Genomic DNA, 19,981 nt, shown 5'->3' with positions numbered 1-19,981 from the left:
GTCTCCCTCTCTCTCTGCCCCTCCCCTCTGCCCGTCGTGCTCTGTTTCTCTCTCGGTGTCTCGAAACTAAAATAACTTTTTAAAAAATTAAAAAAAAAAAAAGAACATCAAAGGTGTTTCCAAAACTACATTTTTATTTTTTTTTGAGAGAGAGAGAGAGAGAGATGAGGGGCAGAGAGAGGGGGAGAGAGAGAATCTTAAGCAGGCTCTGCACTGTCGGTGTGGAGCCTGACACAGGTCTCGATACCATGACCCTAGAGATCATGACCTGAGTCAAAACCCAGCCGGACACTTAACCGACTGAGCCACCCAGGCACCCCCAAAAACTACACCTTGAATCAAGCACAGATTTTGTTTTGTCCCTTGCCTTACCAGTTCTAGCAAAAAGAGAAAAGGAACTAATATGGTAAGCAATTATCATAGCATTTAAAAGACTATATTGTTTATTTATGTGGTCATTTATTGTCTGTTCCATCCTTGAAGGCAGGGAATTTTACTTGTTCTGTTAACTGCTTTCTCCCCAGCTTCTAGAGCCAATTTAGGTGCATAATAAGACCCTGATGTGTATTTATTGGTTGATAAACTAGACCAGCCCAGTTTAGGCCACTGTATAGGAAAAAGATATAAAACTGGGCCTTGGTCAAGGGAAAGAAGTTGAAAGAGCCCTGAGGTCCTTAAAGTCAATGGGGTCCATGGTCATTGAGAGCTGTGCGTATGGGACAAGGTTGCAGAGATCAGAGGTGTGGCCAGATCGTAGAAGTCTTGAATGCCAGTCAGGCCAAGCATCTTGACCTGTGTTCTAAGGCCCTAGAGAGACACAGAAATATTTTTAACTGGATTGAGGCCTTCTCAGTCTCCTGCTCCATGACCTTCTCTTTCTTTCCAAAGAGCTTTCCAAGTTTCTTTGGTGTTGCTTGCTTTATTTGGATTGGCCCAGAGTTATTTGGGAGTTCTGTAACCAGCAGAAGTCCTTCAGCACGTGAAAGAAATCCAGTTATCTGCTCCCCCTTCCCTAAATTCAACTCAACCTAACCCAAGCCCACATTCTTCCTGTAATTAAACCCAAACTCCAGCTAAATTAGGCAAATATTTTATTTTATTTTTGTTTATTTATTTAAAAAAATTTTTTTTAATGTTTATTTGTTATTGAGAGACAGAGATAGAGCATGAGCATGGGAGGGGCAGAGAGACAGGGAGACACAGAATCCAAAGCAGGCTCCAGGCTCCAAGCTGTCAGCACAGAGCCCGACGGGGACTCAAACTCACAAACTGCGAGATCATGACCTGAGCTGAAGTCGGATGCCTAACCGACTGAGCCACCCAGGCGTCCCTAGGCAAATATTTTAAAATGGTAACTCAAAAAAGGGTGTTTTAGTAATTGTGTGATGAAGATGTCAGATCTCTGTCATCTCATTGCAGCCTGAAGGATAGTTGAGAGGGAAGTCACTTTGAGAGATTTTAATAATGTGTCCAATTCTTAATGTGTATGAGGATGATGACAACTGGATGTCAGCTTCAGAGAGGAAGGGTCAAATCTGCTTTGGTATGTCTGTGCTACCTGCCTTGTATCTCAGGGTCTTAAAAAAAATTATTATTGACAAAACTCTATATTCATTGACAAACATTTCTTAAGCATTTACTAAGTTCCAGACATTGTCCTAGATGCTGGGACCAGGGAATCTGTGTTCATAAGAAGCCAAATCTTTGCCACAAGGACCTTTTCATCTAGTAGGGAAGATTTGACACAGGCCTTACGATCATCACAAAGAGTTTTCTTTATTTATCAGGTGTGATTTATGTATATTTTTTCATTTAGCCCTCACAGAAACCCATTGAAGTTGATACTTTTATTTACATTTTATTAGAAAAGGAAACTAACTGTTGTTAGATCAGTAAGTGGTACAGTGGGAATTTGAACTTTGGTCTGACCCCAAATCCATGCTCTTTCCACAGTGGCTGTGTCTTGCTTTAGAGATCTGGTGTGCGTATAGGGAGTAGAGCAGGAGAAGGGCAGTCACACAGCACATCAGAAATCATTAGGAATGATGAAGGTACAAATGGAAGCTGGCTCAAATTCCATAATTGTGACCAGGACCAACATGCACTAGACACTCACTATGTGCTCCCCCAAGTGCTAAATCATTGAATCCTTTCAACAGTCTGATAAGGTAACTATTCTTAAATTTCTACCTGTAGGGGCAAATGTGCCTTAGAGGTCCCCTCCCTCTAGCTGTGTCAGATGAGGCAAATATCCCTGGAGGAGGTAGTGAGACTTAGCGGAAAGAGTTTATAAGTTTTGGAGTCAGACAGACTGGACTAGAATCCCACCTTCCCTGCGGCCAAGCTGACGATGCTGGAAAATTGCATCTGACAACTCCGCACCTCTGATTTCTTACCTGTAAAATGGGAAAATACTGTGTGCTTCAAAGAGGTGTTAGGAGGATTACAGAGAATGTATTCAAGCCTCTGGCTCCTGGTCTGTACTCACAAAAAAGCAGCCATTTTTATTATCTCTGCTCTGAGCTCCCAGACCCCATCCATCCCTGGGCCAGGCCTGGCCATATTAGCACGCGGAGTCTATCCTTTTCCCTGACCTGCTTCAGCTTCCCTTGAGCAGCCCTAGGCAACTGTCTGAAAGTGGAGGAGGAGGTGCTGCCTGTAGCCACCACCCTGCCCAGCTGGTGATGACCTGGAACGCCAGCCTGGCTCTCTTAAGTCACCAAGGCACACGGGACCGGTCAGCCTGATTCAGATGTCTTACTCCTTTTGTAATTCTTCTCGGGGGTGTCCTGACCTCAAGACAGCAGTGGCTACAGTTGCTTTCATTTTATATTTAGCTCTCCCTGAGCAGAGAGATGGGGTGTGGCAAGCCTTAGCAGAGGGAGAAGGAGGGGGAGAGTTAATGGCCAGGGCAGGAGTGGGGATACGCAAAGTGAGCCCTCACTTGAGGGCCTTGACAGGACAGAATTTCCATCTCCAGGTACTCTTCTGTCAGCAGGTCACTTCTCAACGGGTCTTCTCGAATGCCAGGAACTTGGCTGGAATCTTGGCTGGAAAGCCTCAGGCAACGCTAGGAAATACTTTTTAATTTATACCATAGCAAAACAGCCTGTGCTGATTTTAACCATATTTATCCTCTTTAAGTGCAAACCATTCCTAGCTTTCCCTTTTGCTTAGTCCAAGTCTTTAACAATCTGGTTAAAATGCCCCCTAAGCTCTGGTAGTGACACCTCTGAAGGTCCCTGGCTAACCTCATGTGAATCTAAAGACAATGGTACAAGGTAAACAGATCAGAAGTGGTTATCCCTAGATTATAGATGTGGAGTTCAGAGAGGGAGAGATACTTGCTAGAGGTCACATAGTGTAAGCCTAGCAGAACAGGGAGCCAGCTCCTCAGGTCTTAACATTACTCCACATTTTTTATTTTGAAAGTTGACAAGACAAATGAACTCAGTGACCTTGGAATAAAATCCACATTCTTTTTTTTTTTTTTTTGAGGACTTTATTTATTTAATATGAAATTTATTGTCAAATTGGTTTCCATACGACACCTAGTGCTCATCCCAACAGGTGCCCTCCTCAATGCCCATCACCCACCCTCCCCACCTTCCCACCCCCCATCAACCCTCAGTTTATTCTTAGTTTTTAAGAGTCTCTTATGGTTTGGCTCCCTCCCTCTCTAACTTTTTTTTCCCTACCCCTCCCCCATGGTCTTCTGTTAAGTGTCTCAGGATCCACATAAGAGTAAAATCCACATTCCTAACTAAGGTCTGCAAAAGCCTGCATGATCTGGCCCTGCTTAGCAATCCAGAGTCTGCTGGCACCTCTGTTTCTTCCCTCACTGTTCTTCTGCCCCTTTTGTCCATTCGTTTCTTTCCCAGATCCCCTCAAACTCTCTCCACCTCCAGGCCTTTGCACTGATGTTCTTTGCTTGGCTCTTCCACAATGACTCCTTCTCATCCTTCAGGTTCCATTTCAAAGTCGTTTTCTGAGGGAGAAGACCTCTACCCTAAGTAGAACCCCTCTGTTATTTTCTCCCACAGCACCTTCCTTCTCAGCCTTTATCCAATCTGTAATTATTTATTAATGAGCATATGGATGAATAACTTGGTGCCCAAGACATTCATCGCTATTAATTTAATTATTCATTTATTTAGCAAATATTAAGCACCTACTAAGTGCCATTCTTTCAGGAGCTGAGGTCATAATAGTGAACAAAATAGGTACCAATCTCTACATGAAGGGGAAATTTTCTAAAGGATAGAAGAAAAGCAAATGGAGTTAGTGTCACCCCAAGTGTTTTGGCTTGAGCGACTGGTAGGATGGTGCTGCCATTTGCTGAAACGGTGAAGAGAGCAGGTTGGGTGGACAGGAGGGTAAAAAGCTATTCTTTTTTTGTTAAGTATAAGATGTCCTTAAGACAGTCAGGTGGAGATGTCAACTTGGCAATTGTGTATTTGGCTCCAGAGTTCAGGGCAGAGATCTGGGCTGGAAATACACATGAGAATCATCTGAACATTAATTATACTAAAAGCCATGACCCTGGATGAGTGATCCTGGGGAGTGAATGTAGTTAGAGAAAAGGCCCAAGAAACCAGCCTTCAACATTTAGAGGTCAAAGAAATGAAGAAGAAACTGAGAGATGGCCAGAAAAGTAGGGTAGGAAGCAGGGTCTTTGCTTGAGAATGAAGATGGGGGAGGGGGAATTGGAAATTTGAAAAGTGAGGAGAAAGCAGGAAAGCACCATCCAAGAGGGAGGGAGAGAAAATGAATTAGAGAAACAGTGCTACTGCAAGTAGTCTTGGGGCCCCTGTGAGGCTAGTGGTCCCTAATTTAAAGGGAGACTGAGGGGCATTAGCATGTATTTTCCTCTTGTCATGTGCAGCTGTGAAGGTGCAGGAGAAGAGTAGCTGGAGAGCTAGCAGGTGCAGTGGAATGAGGGCTGGCCAGGATATCGAGAATGCATGCAAGGCAGGGTTAGATGTTTGATCTTGGAATTTACACTGGCTAGGAAGGGAATGAGGACAGTGGGGGTGGGGGAGGGGGAAAGGGACAGTACAAGGCAAATTGAAAGTCCCAGTGGGATTGAGTCAGTTTCCCAGAGGAAGTGGGAGAGGACGTAGGCACTGACAGAGACACTTGAAACTAACATTAGGGTGTTCAGATCTGAGGTCTGAGCAGGAAGGGAGTAATGAGGTGGAAGGGGAAGCAAAGGCTGAGGAATTGAGAAGCCAGGATATTGGAGGCATCATCCATATGCGTATTGAAATCATTAAGGCTTATGATGAACTAGTTTCGGAGTCTTAGTGTGGTTTGGGGGGAGTGTGGGAGATGAGGTATGTGCCCAGCACACAGTGGGTTCTCAATCAATGTCATTTAGTCTTTTATTTGCTTAGTATTTGTTCGGGGCACTGAGGCTTCTCCCTCAGCTGCTTTCAAAGCAGAACTTCATGGAAGGTCGTGGCGTGGCTTGGTGGGTGGGGACGGAGGGTGGGAGACACCCTTGGGGCCCAAGCTGGCTCAAGGGAATGCGCGGGTCCCCGTGCTGAGGCTGCCCCACAGTTTAGGGTCCAGGCCCTCTGCCGGCTGCCGGCTGGACGCCCACCAGAGCTGCACGCCTCCGGCTCCGCGGCAGCAGCAGCAGATGGTGAGAAGTGGGTGGGCTGGGGGTATCTGCAACTGATCCCACAGTTGCTGGATTAATGAGGCCTCGTGCCCGCCTTCTTTTCTGCAGTGTGCCAGCCGACAGTAGCTTCCTTTGCTGGGGTGGGTTTGTTTGTGAGAAATTTTTTGGCAGTGAAAGCTCAGCACCTGATGAAAACTTCCTCTCCCCCTCGTTTCTCCCCCTCCCCTTCTTCCTAGACTGGTTCTATGTATTCTTGGGCCTCGAGCCTTCCCCTGGGGTTCCTTCTAGTGTCAGCATGGTGTAGCTGAATTCATATAGACCTGGTTCTGCATTTACAGATAGGGACACTGAGGCCTAGAGAATTTAATCATTTATTCTGTAGCAGGAGGCTCAGGACTCTACATATATTCCATGCCCTTCCAGTGTCTAGCTACATCCCCGGGTTGACATAGACTTCATGAATGAGAACTTGGATGGTTCGTATTTAAGGCTCAGACATATATAAGCGTAACTGATGGGCACTGAGGTCATGGGGATAGGGGCGTTAGCAGCCAGATTACAATAAGAACAACAGGGTCCCAAGAGAAAACATCACTGTAAGTGAGGAAAGCATCTGGCACAGAGGTCCAGACTAGCAAACAGGCTCGAGGATGAAAGGGACTAGACGAAAGGCACTTCTTAGCCCACTCTGACCTACCTCCACCCCTGCATATCCAAAAAATGATTTTACTAAGTCACCAGGGGTCTAAGCAACTCAATGGTAGGACTGTTCCTTCCCTAGCCAAGTGGGATAAGAGAAAGGGAGGGTACATCCCTAATGATGAGCAAGAGTGAGAGAATGAGCAAGAGAGAGAAAAATGAGCCCTGTAGATCTGGAGGTAAGCAAAGACACTGAGATCTTCCAGTCAGTGGGATGGCAGGAATTGAATCCCCAAGGAGCATCAGAGGTCAGAAATAGGTCAGTGCTGCTGAATGGGGTGTCCTTAGATGCATGGAAGCCTGATGCAGGCAGCAATAAGGCAATGGAGATATGGAGGCAGGTGGGGATGGAACTCCTAGAGGTGGGGATAGCAGGCATTTGTAGGGGCATTGGACATCTGGGTGGGTCTGAAGACCAATGTGAGTCTCTTCAATGTGGTCAGACTGGGAGGCATAGGTAATGGCCAAGTGGGACAGGGTAATAATCAAACTTAAATCAGTGAGGCAAAGTTGTCTAACCTTTTTCACATAGTGTCATACATACAATAACATTTTTTGGCCCAAAAGGGTAGAGGGACAGGCTGTTTGGGGTCAGAAATAAATGGCTTGGGGACTCTGACAGCCCAGAGCATCACCCAGCTGCTCAGAATGTCAAGGAAATAGAATGAGAACATCAATAAGAATGTGTTCACTGGCTGGGAAACTCTGCAGTAAGGAATGTATTTTTTTCTCATGTAATGAGAAGCACAGGGAAGACAATCCAGGCTGCTGTAGCAGCTGAGAGATGCTACTGAGGACCATGGTGCCTCATGTGTTTCAATTCTGTCATTCATGGTTATTGGCTGTTGCCTTCATAGTTGCAACATGGCACCTGCAGCTCCAGATATCACATCAGCATTCCAGGGGGGAAGAAAGAAGAGGTGGGGAGGACAATGACAAAGGGAAAGTAGAATGTCAGCTGAGTTTGCTCTCTTTTAGATCTTTCCTGGAAACCTCACCAGGGACTTGTTACATCTCATTGGCCATAGCTGTGTGATGTGGCCACCTCTAACTGTAAGAAAAACTGAAAAATGTTTTGAAGCTAGGCGCTTTGTTGCCTTAATAAAATTAGGTTCTGTTAGAAAGGAAGAAGAGAATTAATATAGGTAGTTTTGCATGGTTTAATATAAACCATGAGGCAGGAAGGGGAGAGGATGAGGCTAGTTAAGCAGTCAGAGCCTAGATAATGCAGGGCCTTGAAGTCATGCTCAGACATCTGGACTGTCACCTGTTCGGGACTCTCCTCAGGGGATTTAGGCAGGGAAGGCATTTGGTCAGGTGGATATTTTAGGCAGCTCATTCTGACCGAGGGGATAGGAGGGGTACAGATGTTAAGGAAGGGAGGTCTCCTGTGAGGTCAGTGCCAGAATCCATGTACATAGAAGATGTCCAGTTGTCTCTGATGAGCAAATGAGACTTAAACTAGGATAGCAGCCATGAAGAGGGGGAGGAGGGGACGAATTTGGGAAATTTTCAGGAGGTAAAATTCACAGGATTTGGTAATTGATTGGATGGTTGAGGGAAAGGGGTAGAGTTTAAAAATATTCCCGGGTTTCCCACCATTGATTGGGATGTGGAACAGAAGAGAAAGAGCTTGTCTGGAATGTAATATTTGTTCAAAATCACACAAGAAATTGGTGGTAGGGCTGGAAATTGAACCCAGGTCTCCTGAGCCAGTGTTCCTTCCATTACTGCACTTGATACTCTAGCCTCTATCCTCTGGAGCCTGGAGAAACAGTGCACTCATCTCTTTGGACACACTGATTCTTTTCCCCCTTTCTCGGTCTACCAAGTTGAAAGACCAGGGATGAAGTTAAAATGGCGGTGGCATCTGCTTCTGGGGGGCCCAGTTTGATGAGGGTATTCTGACAGAGTGGGCAGAGGGGCCACCATAAACATCACCCCAGCTCTCACTGATGTGATGGGGTCAGAGAGTGCTTGGTCTGAGCATTCGCTTCTCCCACAATTATTCTTTCTCTAATCCCTGCTTCATGTTTGGCTGGCACATTAATTTCCTTTTGCTGCTGTAATAAATTACCACAAACGGAGTAACCTTAAAACGTCAGTTTATTCTCTTACAGTTCTGGAGGTCCTTACCTTTTTCAGCTTGTAAGAACCACCTGCATTCCTTGGCTCATGGGCCCAATCTTTTCCTTCTGTCATCACATCTCCTACTACTGATTGATCTCCCTGCTGTCTTCTTGCTGCCCTTATGATCATATTGGGCTCACCTAGATAATTCAGGATAATCTCCCCATCTCAGGATCCTTAACTTTTGCACACATTTGCAAAGTCACATTTATCACATAAGGTAACATATTCTCAAGGTTCAAGGGTTAGGGTGTGAACATCTTGGGGGGCGTTATAAAGCCTACCACAATTGAGCACCTTCACTGACATTCTTTTTGTGCCCAATCTTGTGCTGACAAGTAGGTCACCGTCCTTTCCCCTTGATGAGCTTATGGTTTAGTGGTGAAGGCAGAGATGTAAACAGCAAATTACTCTGCAGGCTGAGAGATGGAAGCACAGGGACTTTGGGAGCCCAGGGGAGTGGTACATAATCTGACTGGGAAGTCAGGGAAGGAGCTCCAGAAGAGATGCATCCATGCTGAATTTTGAGGAATGTGTGAGAATTAGCCAGATGAATAATGATGAGATGATGGTGATGATGTTGCTAATGATGATGATGGTGATAGCAAACATTTTTATTGTTATTGATATTTTCCAGGTTGTGTTTTAAGCACTTAACACATATTAATTCATTTGATTCTTCCAGTACCATAGAAAGTGGGTGCTTTATCATCCCTATTTTATATATGAGTTAATTGAGGCTGAGAGAAGATGATCCTTTGGCTGGAATGTAGGTCCTTCCCACTACTTTTAAGGTAAAGGTCAAAGTCCTCTCTGTGGCTTGCAGGGGTTATCAGGTCCTGCTACCACTCCCAGCCCAGCCCCAGCCCCACCTCCACTGCTGAGTCACTATGCTCCTTCCCTCTGAGCCTCCTCTCCACCTCTGGCTCTTTGTCCATGCTCTTCCCCTCTGCCTAGGATGAGGGATGCCCATCTCGTCCTTCAGACCTCAGTTCAAATGCCACAGTAGCAGGGCATTCCTTGTCCTCTGATGGGCAGGTGTCCTTGTTACTTTCAGAGCAGCCTGTACTTGACTTTAACAGCATTCGTCCCCAACTGTATACAAACATCTCTTTTGTCCCCTCATTGTATCCTCAGTACCATACAGTAAGTAATTAATAAATATTTGCTGAATCAATGAAAAACATAAGGGAAAATGAAAATCTAGGAGAAAGCAGGAGCAAGACCATCAGAGACCATCTAGTCCCTAACACCTTCCCTTAACTTCTGGGAAACTGAGGCCCAGTAGGTACAGTGATATCACACAGTAAGTCAGGGGGCTGAGGATTCTGACTCCTGGTCCTGGGTCACTTCCATGGTTCCCATTGTGATGCTCCTGACCTTGCCCCAATGCCTGCCTGTCCAAGTCTGATTCATCCTTCAAGGTAAAGCTGATTCCTACACATGTCTAAGGATGCCTTTCTTATTACACTTCAGTCTCACCCTTCCCTACCAAAGTTACACTTGACTGTTTTTTTTCTCTGTGCTCCCCAAACAACCTCTGGTTTTGTTCTTGTTCTTCAGTGCTCTGCCTGCGTTTGAGCTCTTCCAAGGTAGGCACTGCATTTGATTCCTCCATCCCCAAGGAGGCATGCATACAGTGGTACAAATGTGGGGTGTCAAAGTGTGCTGTGAGACAGGAAAGGAGAGGGATATGGGATTGTCCAGGAATCCCTAACCCAGCCTGAGGGGTATGAAAGGTTCTCAGGAGGGACTGAATTGTGAGCTGAACATGTAGGATCAGTCATGTGGATGATGTGTGTGTGTGTGTGTGTGTGTGTGTGTGTGTGTGTGTGTGTTGAGTGAAATGGGGCCTGGTTGGGGGTGGAGCAGTGGTTCAGAAAGGGCATTCTAAGGAGAGGAATCCTAATGTTTGTAGGATGGGATAAGGAGCTAGTCACCTAGGGTAGGATTGGGCAACCCAAAGCCCCTTTTTCTCCCAAGGATTCAAATGAGGAGATTGAACTGACTTCCAAGGGCTTTCCATAGCTAACTAAGCAGGCAAAGACCAGGCTGACTGTGTGACAAGTGGGGGAGGGCTGCCCTTTACAAATAGTCTAATTGGATCTGTTTGTCATCTTGAGACAGAACATATGAGTCTTTCTTGTGCCTACAGCAAAGACAAGCAGGGCTTGGGGATATCAGTATTCCTCTGCTATCCTCCCACTGCTGTCTACCTATGTTCCTTAGCACCTATCGCCATCCCCTCACCAATCCCTGGAAGGCCTGTCTCCACTCCATCTTGCCCAGCCGCTTCCCACTGTACTGCACAGGCTGTCCAAGCTGCCTGTCCTGCCCCAAGCCCCTGCTCAGGGCAACTCCCCCAAGCCATTCTTTGCCAGCAGGCCATGTTGTGTAGCATGTGACTTCAGCTCTGGCTTCAGGACCAGGTTGGTCTATGAGAAAGGGAATTAATTGTGCCAGCAGCCTGTGAATGCCAATGAACCAAGGCATTCAGGTTCCTCTCTCTAGAATTTGAACAGTTTATTTAGAGAGAATTGGACTGCTGGTAAAGGGAGCATCACTGAAGAGTCCCAGGGAGGAGGTGGAATGGCAGAATCACTGTAGTGGCCAGGCACCAGAGGAGGGACTGACAGGGTCTGTGGTCCCTGTTGTATTGTTGTGTTTCAAAAGCAGCTCAAATTCTACAAGGCTGAGTGAAATTTCCAAGTGCTTGTTTTCATATGCATCCTACTATTTCCTCCCTCCTTGAGGCTTTTTCCTTGTTCTTTACATCCACAGGCACCCACCAAACCCCCTTCCCCTGCCAAATGGTCCGGCCCAAGCTCCTTGCCTCTGGGGATCTTTCTGGCTACTGCTTAATCCCTACCACTGTTGACCCTTGAACAACACAAGTTTGAACTGTGAGAATCCACTTACGTATGGATTTATTTTTACGGCACTGTAGATGTATTTTCTCTTCCTTATGTTTTTGTTAATAATATTTTCTTTTCTCAGGGCACCTGGGTAGCTCAGTCAGTTAAGCATCTGACTTTGGTCCAGGTCATGATCTCATGGTTTGTGAGTTTAAGCCTCGTGTTGGGCTCTGGGCTGACAGCTCAGAGCCTGGAGCCTGCTTCAGATTCTGTGTCTTCCTCTTTCTGCCCCTCCTCCACTCATATTCTGTCTCTCTCTCTCTCTCAAAAATAAACATTAAAAAATTAAAAGAATAATATTTTCTTTTCTCAAGCTTATTTTATTGTAAGAATAGCATATATAACACATGTAAAACACAAAATATGTGTTAATCAACTGTGTGTTATTGGTAAAGCTTCTGGTCAACAGCAGGCTATTAGTACTTAAGTTTTGGGGGAGTCAAAGTTATATATGGATTCTTGACTATGTGGAGGTCAATGTCCCTAGGTCCAGTGTTGTTTAATAGTCAACTGTACTCTTCATCGAGTGCCAGGAACTTGACATATTTTATTTCTAATCTGTCCGTCTCTGATCAGGACTCTCAGAGACATTAAACAACTTGCCCTGGGATCCAAACTTAGAACTTTCTTTCAATAGTGCTTGTCCTCCTTCTACCAGGCCATACTCTCTTTCCTCTCTGGGTACCAAAATACTGTTTCACTCCCCACAGATTTTCAGAATTTCTTGTAATTCTCCTTCCAGCACAGAAGCTACCTGGCATGGCTAAATAATTGTTTCATATGGCTTTTCTTTATAACAAAACTCTAAATTTCCTTTCTTTTCTTGTTTCCTGCCATAACCCATTGCACAGTGCCATGTACAAAATAGGTGGGAGAAAAAAAGTGCTGAATATGTTTGTTTATTGCTGTGTGGCCTACCTCAGTGCCTGGCCTGTGGCAGATGTCCAGAGCAGAGGTTCTAATGTAGACAAGGCTTCGGTTGATTCTCCCACCCCCAGCCTACCTTACATCACAGGTAGGTGGGGGTGCAACAAGTGTGGTATCACACTGAAAGGCCCTCAGTGTGGTTTAGTGGAAAGACCTTGCCTTGGAGCCAGACAACGGGTGTAAATTCCAATTCTGCGACATGCTGTAAAACCTTGGGCAAGCTGCACAACATCTCTGAGCCTCTTTTGTCAGGTGTAAAATAAGGATTATAGTGCCTCCTACGAATGTTCTGAGGATTTGGAGGCAATACAGATAGCAAAAGGAGCTCTCATCATGGTGATATTGTTCACATGATGACTTTCTCTCTGAGGGAGACTTGAAGGGTCAGCTCCAAGTGTGGCTGAGTTAGCTTGTAAACATTTTTTATCCTATGGTCGGTCCTATCCTCAACCCCTTTCCACCTCATTGACTTTTGGTGGTTTAAATAGACTTGTCAACGAAATTTTCATTTTTAAACACTGTTGCTCATCAGTATTTAAAAACTCTCATTTTTAGTTTTTCCTTGTCAGTTTGCTTGTAAATCAACGTTATTGGATCTGTTTTTCCATTAAAGAGTTGGGGATTACCCCAGGCACAATGCATTAATGTTATTTCCCTTGTTCCTTACATAACAGGACTCATCTCCACCTTTAATTGAAGTAAGGACCATTTGGTAATTGTTTTGGCTCTGATTATGACAGAATTGGCTCATAGCCAGGGTGGTATAACTGGGGGCTTTGAGGTCAGGCAGAGATAACAAATCTCTTCCGAATCTCTTTTTGCTCTATGTAAAAGCAGGATGATACTCCTGAATTGGCAGAAGGACCAAATGCTAAATGTATAGTGCCTGGCATATTGGAAAGATAATAAACGCTTGTGCTCTTTCTAGAAATAATCTCTTAAACCTCAAGGACTTTGGTGGAAACTGTTTAAAATAATTACATGGTATCCTGGAGTGGCATGTGAGTCTACTTTGCATTTGAACCACTAGTAGATTAAGCTGGACTTGCATAGGGAAACCTTCCTGTAATTAACCTGGGGTTGGGTGATTTTAAGCCAGTTTTCATTCTGCTGCAGAAACAAAAAAAAAAAAAAAAAAAAGAGACTGAAGAAATGCTATTCCTTTAATTGAAGGAACACTTTTATGTTCTCAGGTCTATTTTAATCTTAAGTGCCGATTACGCATCATTCTCTCCTGTTAACAGACACTTCTGTAAGTGATCTGCACAGAGAGAAATATGATTCTTACATAAATACTGTACCATGAGAAATTATCTTATTACTTAATATGCCAAAAAGCTAATAAGATAAAGGAATGCTACGAGTCATTTTTGGACAATATTAAAACTTGATTGTAGCTCATGGAAATAAAATGTAATTTCCTTTTATTATTCTCTTTTCCAGGTAGAACAAAGGCAGTGAAGGGTGTAGGGATATTATACAGCTGTGCTCCATGAGCATGTGTTAAGGCTGTGGAATGGATCCTGGCAGGATGACCTCAAATTAAGATTTTAATGACTCTTCCATTTAGAAGACACACTCTTTCCATTAATGCTGCCTTGTCAGGTATGATTTTTGAATTTGCAAGTGAAAGTAAAACACCCCATTTCCTATTCAGTTGTACAAATGCTTGCCTCTGTGTATTTGCATGTATATGTCTGTTGAAGAACAAATGCATAGTGCTTACAGAAAGTAAGGGCAAAACAATTGGAACTGAGTTTCCTGAATTGCCTATGGTGAAAGGTGATTAAGTGCCAAATTTTGACAAGGTTAAGGTAGTCAGACACAAATACTGACTGCACAGGAGCCCTATGAGACTTTGTGAGTTTCAAATGTACTTTTAAGTGTTGTTCTTTGGGATTTAAATGTTTCATTTATAAGTGAACAAATAATGACTGATCTTGATGAAAGAAATTTAAACAGGACCCAAGTTGATAAACTGTTCTGACTGTAACTAACATTTGGTCACTCTTTGATCCTTTTGGTCAGATGTAAGTAGTTTTGATGCTGGTGGTGATGATGTAGGATGGTTACAGACACAAGCACATGTTTTTTGGACTCTTCCTATCAGTCTGAGAAAAATAACACTAAGTAAATGCCTTCAGCCTTCCCTGACATGCAATTTTTCATCCAAGTAAAACATAACGTACCTAGGACCTAAAAAAAAATGTAATAACCTCTGCTTTCTTGTGATTTGCTAAAACTTTCCCACAAACACCTACAAGAAACTATGTAACGTTTGTCTGGAGATTTAAGGTACAGGCTTACACTCACAGCAAAATGAATTTTTTATTAGTTGTTAGGCAGACATGTTATGCTGATGCTGGGAAGTGCTACCAAGAGAGTGTATATAGAATGGCCTTCCATGGATATTTTAAAGACCTATTTAAACACGTACAGATCTTTGTGAAACTGTCAAGATAGGTCTGTTTGCAGGCTGGGGAGTGAACTACATGAACTGGTAAGATTTCACCAACTTCCAATATTCCAAAATAATGTATCCATTCATTTAAAGTACACTAAAATGACACTTTTAAGGATCAGAGATGGTGATGATTGGTAGTAACTATCTTAGGTTTAGCAGTAACATTTTTAGACCCTATACACACGTTTGTGAAGCCGTTTTCCCTGGGGGCAGCTATTTGTGCATTTTTCTTCAGAAAAGAAACTTAGGGACTTGTCTTTAAATAAAACTGAAATAAGAACCCTCAAGTTCATCTATGTAAAGTTCAGGCTGACTTCGTTTTAATATTTAGCTTGGTTAATTAAATCCCATTCTTTGCCCTGAATTTAATTATCCCAACTACTGTGGTAATTTAATATAATAATAAAAAAGGGGAAGGGTAATGAGAAATGGAAGAGAATCTGACTATTTCTTCATCTGGCTCACTTAGAGGCATTTCTTCTGCTAGTGTCAGTTTATGGATGGTGATGTTTTATGAGGTATTATGAATTTTCAATTAGTGAGAAAATGAAAACGAAAGACAGTAGATCGTCAATGAGTGGTCGTATCGGGAAATCACTAAAAAGCTCATCTGTAAATTTAAGGGAACATTTTAATATGACTTCATGATACCTTAGACATTTAGTACCCCCCTTGAGGTTGAGCTTAAAATCCATGTTTTTTATACACTGTATAAGTTAAGTCCTTGTTTAGGTTTCTACTGGAAGTAAGAAAGTCAAATATTTGCTACTTCTAAGCAAAAATGAATGCTAACATAACAAGGTAACCTTTCTTGTTTTGCTACCACTTCCAATGTAAATGGTCTGTTTCCTAAAGACTGCTCCAGCTCTGCAGTCTCAAAGCTGAGGGGCTGTGCAGTCGACTCAGACTTGGAGTCAAGCCCCAGCTGGAGACTTGCCAGCTGTTTAAAGTTACTTAATGTCATTGAGCCTCAGTCTTACCATCAGTGAAATGAGGACAGTGCTATCCACCTCTCCCAGATTGCTGGAGGACAAAGTGAGAGAATGTAGAGGACAGCACACAGCCTGACAGGAGATGCTCTGCAAGCAGTGACTTCCTTTCTTCTGAACAAGTCACAAATATGCTTATAAATGAATAACCGACACTAAATGTATCACAATGCCAAACATAATGCCAAATGTACCAGCTTGTTATCAATCAGTGCAGTGTTCCTCACTTTAAAGTACCAGTGATTCACCTGGGGATCTGGTTAAATATAGATTTGCATTCAGCCCGAGATTCTGCATTTTAACAAGCTCCCAGATGATGTGGATACTGCCGGCAGGAGCCCAAACTTTTACTCGTATGGAACTAGGGCAATGACTTTTGAATACCGAATTGACTTTGAGAGACTGGGCTAAGTTGCAAAACACAATTTTACTCTACCTTTTTTTGTTGTTGTTTTTTTGTGTTTAATGATAAAATTACTGGGGAAATTTGAAGATGCTACAAAAAAAGTTTGAATGAACACATTTAAAAATCTGGGAAGCTCAAATCCATTCTACACACTTTCATTTATTGTCTGGACAGATAAAGTACAAATAATTCAAACACAACAAGATTATGAAAAAAAAAAAACATTTACAATACTTTCCCTCAGAAATCATCTAAACTAGCAAGATTAACATGAAGTCATTCATTATAACTAAAGTATACAACTGCCTGGTCCTAAGATTTTTTTTCCTTTTTTTTTCCCCCAAGAGTGAACACATTATAGAGAAGAGATTTTGGCACGCCTTTCCCACTAATGCTTAGCAAATGCATCAAAACTTTGCCAGCAAACTGCGTTCATTCATAGCAGGTGATGTAAAAAGTTTTCCCTGAATGTTGAACGAGTGTTCTCTGAACTGAAATCTGGTGTTTTTTTTTTTTTTTTCAAAACCGAAAAGAGGAAAAAAAAACAGAAAAAAAATTTAAAGGAGGAGTCTATGATGCAGCCTTGGTTTTCGTTATCTGTCTACCACTACGACTACTACTACAGTTTGCCTCTTCAGTGTGAAAACAACAGTTCTGTCTACATGCACTTAGTGGGTTCAGCATGGGAAAAAACGCACAAAATAAGCACAAGTTATAAATAACCATAACGTTTTATTACCATTAAGACTAAACTTGTATTGAAAAGATTTTATATAACAAGACAAGAAAAGCAATAGCAAATTTAACTATCAACTAGATTATGCATAGCGAGTAACTGTTTCTATTACCCAGGGAAGAGCATGAACCCTTGTATTTTTTTGTTTTGTTTTTGTTTTAAATATATAACCGTACAAAGCACAAACATACTAAAATGATCAGTGCACTGGACGTGGGAGAATGCTCCCTCAGTCATTTTGTTCCCTTAGCTCTGTTTTTTTTTCCCCAATCTGAATTACATTAAAATAAAGACCCAGTTGTTTTTATTTTTCTACTGTGCAGTAAGAAAAAATATTCACAACAAACATGACAATATATCAAACAATAGTTCTACACAAGTTACCTTGATACCTCTTTAACTGTCACTTAAATATCATAAGAAAACATTTTAAGACATATACAAACAAAACTAGCCAAGTGTTACAACTTATAATAAATTAACCCAAAGAAAAAATAACTTTATATATATATATTTATATTGTATATACACATACACACACAACAGAATGACACAATAATATGCTTCTTCCCATAGTTTAAGTAAACAAATAAGTAGTCTAGCCAATCTAGCTATATTTGATCTCGGCCATAGGCATCATCACATCGGCGATTAAATAAATAAGTGTTTCAAGCAACATAAACAGTGTTTCAAATGTACCAACACAGCCCAATTCTACCAGCATGGGCTACAAAGTGAATTTGAAAATTCCTTAATGAATTTAAAGCAAATGTATCTTTTGTTTTCCTCTCCTAAACACATTACATTTAACTATGATACTAAGATATGTAAATAATTTCGTAGCACCTACTGCTCAAACTAAGGAAGTTTTAGATCAAAAGGAAAATTAATCTTTTTAATTTTTGTTCTGCTGACATCCCATACTGATGACTTAAAGAAAAACTGTCTTTCAACTCATCTCCTTGCTTTTGGGTTTTGACTGTGGGGAACTGTGGTACCCTGGGTAGAACGAACACTCCTTTCCCCTAGTAATTAATAATTGTTTTTTTATTATTATTACATGCTATGAAAAGATATGAAGATCATCTGTTTATAGCCCATCCTTCAAAAAACAGTCTACGAATCCAGTTTAAAACACACATCTTGATCTCTAAAAAGTTACCAGTGCAGTATGAACGCGACAAAGTTGTCAATTTCCCCTAAATTAGCCAGTCAAAATATTTTTTTCTCAAATCCAGATTCTCTTGTAAAAATTCTTTATATTTTATAAAAATAGATTTTTCTTGAAACCCATTTTCAGCAAAGAGACCACCTCTTTGGCAACAATGTTAATGTTATTAAATTGTTAATGTCATCAGGTATCCCCCTTGCCCCCATCCCCTAACAGAAGACTGTTTTTAGTTCACATGATATAAAAGAAAAAAGGAAAAATAAAAAAATTTGCAAAAGTTTTTTTTTCATTTTTGCAATTTTTATTATTCCTCTTTAATTTGTGTGGGGGGTTTTTACCAATCTGATTGGATCAACTTTTTGACAAAAAAAAATCTTTTTTTTCTTTCTTTGAATCCCATTACTTTGTAAAAATTGTTTTATTTTTATTTTTTTTTTTTTGTTTTTTGTTTTTCTTCTTCAAATGAGCGAATGGTCATCTTAAAAAGACCCACCTTCAAGGAAGGTAGTAAAGTTAGCTGGCTGGGTTAAAATCCCTGCACATCGCTATCTATGTATATTATATTCAACAACGACAGCTATGAAAGAACATTCAATGCATCAAAGGTATTTTTTTGTTTTTTTTTCTTTTTTTTTCTAAGCATTATAAAATCCTTTCCTGGTACACCTCAGGATAATCCAATGTTTTAATACTTAGGCAACACTGGCTTATAAAGTCCATGGTTGAATATAAGCCTCGAAAAGTTTGTTTCTCTCTCTTTTGTGTGTGTGTGTGTGTGTGTGTGTGTGTGTATGTGTGTGTGTGTTGTTCGTATATATTTATATATATATTTTAATAAGGATGGGAAATTCAGGACTTGTGGGCTTTGTTGGTTTTAAAGGAAACTTGCAACACTCGGTCTCCTAGGCGGTACCCGTTGAGGCTGGCAATGGCCATGGCTGCCTCATCATAGTTGGTCATGGTGACAAAGCCAAATCCCTTGCACTTATTGGTGTTGAAGTCGCGGATGACCTTAACGTTGTTCACTGCGCCAAAGGGGCCGAAGAGCTGCCAGAGGACACTCTCGTCGGAATCAGGGGACAGGTTGTAGACAAAGATGCACCAGCCTGTTCCTGTGTGACCAGGGATGTTCATTCCCACAAGGCTTGTCATTCCGTCAATGGTGATTGGGGAGAACCTGGGGGGACAGGCAGAAGGGGGGACTGGTCCAGACATCAGTCTGACCACGGATAACACACAGATGCACAGACACAGACATGGGGCAGAGGGCTGAGTGAGTGTTTGCAGGAGAGTCTTCAAGGTTTAAAAACCAAAATGCAACAACTAATGTCTGTGGCATTTCTTCTGAATGGAATGGCTAAACTGGCTAAGGGACATAAATGCCAAGAGAAAAGCTAGGTCAATTCCTAATAACCATAAGAAACTCCTAGAGCAAGGCTCTACCGTACTTCTACCACAGTATATGGTCATAGGGTATCCCACTCTGACCCTTATCCTCCCTCCCCACAATAGACCGCTCTTGGGGGAGGGGCTCTATTTCATTCATTCTGTTGCTCTACTTATTTATTCACTGAGGCACATGTGGGACTATCACAGACATAGTGACACATAGAAAATAATCAATACTTATTGACTGCATAAGTGAATAACACTGGTGGATATCAAAGCTTGGGAAATTTTTTTTTTAATTTTTAAGGCAGATTAGGGGATGGCCCGAGGAGTTTTCAAGTCTACCATCTTTGCAGTCCCCTGACTTATGGTTGTCAAAGATCTCCTGATATTTTGAGGACAGAGATATGTGACAATGAACAGACATGCCTTGTTATTAACCACATGGGTGGCTCATGTTTCATTTAGCATTTCTTTAAAAGAGTTCAAAAAAAAAAAAGCCCAACCAATAATATTAACGACAGATCAC

At 42.1% G+C, this 19,981-nt stretch overlaps 1 protein-coding gene and 1 long non-coding RNA gene across 11 annotated transcripts in view; one reads left to right on the top strand and one right to left on the bottom strand.

The window, feature by feature from the left end:
* The window catches only part of LOC102963528, a 104,587-nt gene that overhangs the window by 60,019 nt on the left and 24,587 nt on the right, over positions 1-19,981 (top strand). For 2 of the 5 annotated variants that reach the window (XR_006221411.1, XR_006221409.1), the window contains exons 5-6: positions 13,741-13,902; positions 16,502-16,601. This is a non-coding gene — a long non-coding RNA (uncharacterized LOC102963528). Of the gene's footprint in view, positions 1-9,885; positions 10,048-13,740; positions 13,903-16,501; positions 16,654-19,981 lie in introns of those variants that run through there. The other 3 variants (XR_006221408.1, XR_006221410.1, XR_006221412.1) reach the window with 2 other exon arrangements.
* Positions 16,642-19,981, bottom strand: part of ELAVL4 (ELAV like RNA binding protein 4) — a 154,053-nt gene continuing 150,713 nt past the window's right edge. For all 6 annotated transcript variants that reach the window (XM_042997094.1, XM_042997093.1, XM_042997090.1 and 3 more), the window contains one exon: positions 16,642-19,240. In XM_042997094.1, the coding sequence (XP_042853028.1) occupies positions 18,913-19,240 (328 nt within the window). In that variant the 3' untranslated portion in view covers positions 16,642-18,912. The remainder of the gene's footprint in view (positions 19,241-19,981) is intronic.

This window comes from Panthera tigris, chromosome C1 (assembly GCF_018350195.1).
Source record: "Panthera tigris isolate Pti1 chromosome C1, P.tigris_Pti1_mat1.1, whole genome shotgun sequence".
In the NCBI taxonomy this organism is placed as follows: Eukaryota; Metazoa; Chordata; class Mammalia; order Carnivora; family Felidae; genus Panthera; species Panthera tigris.
The sequence above is the reverse complement of the archived record's forward strand: the minus strand, read 5'-3'. Positions and strand labels throughout refer to the sequence as shown.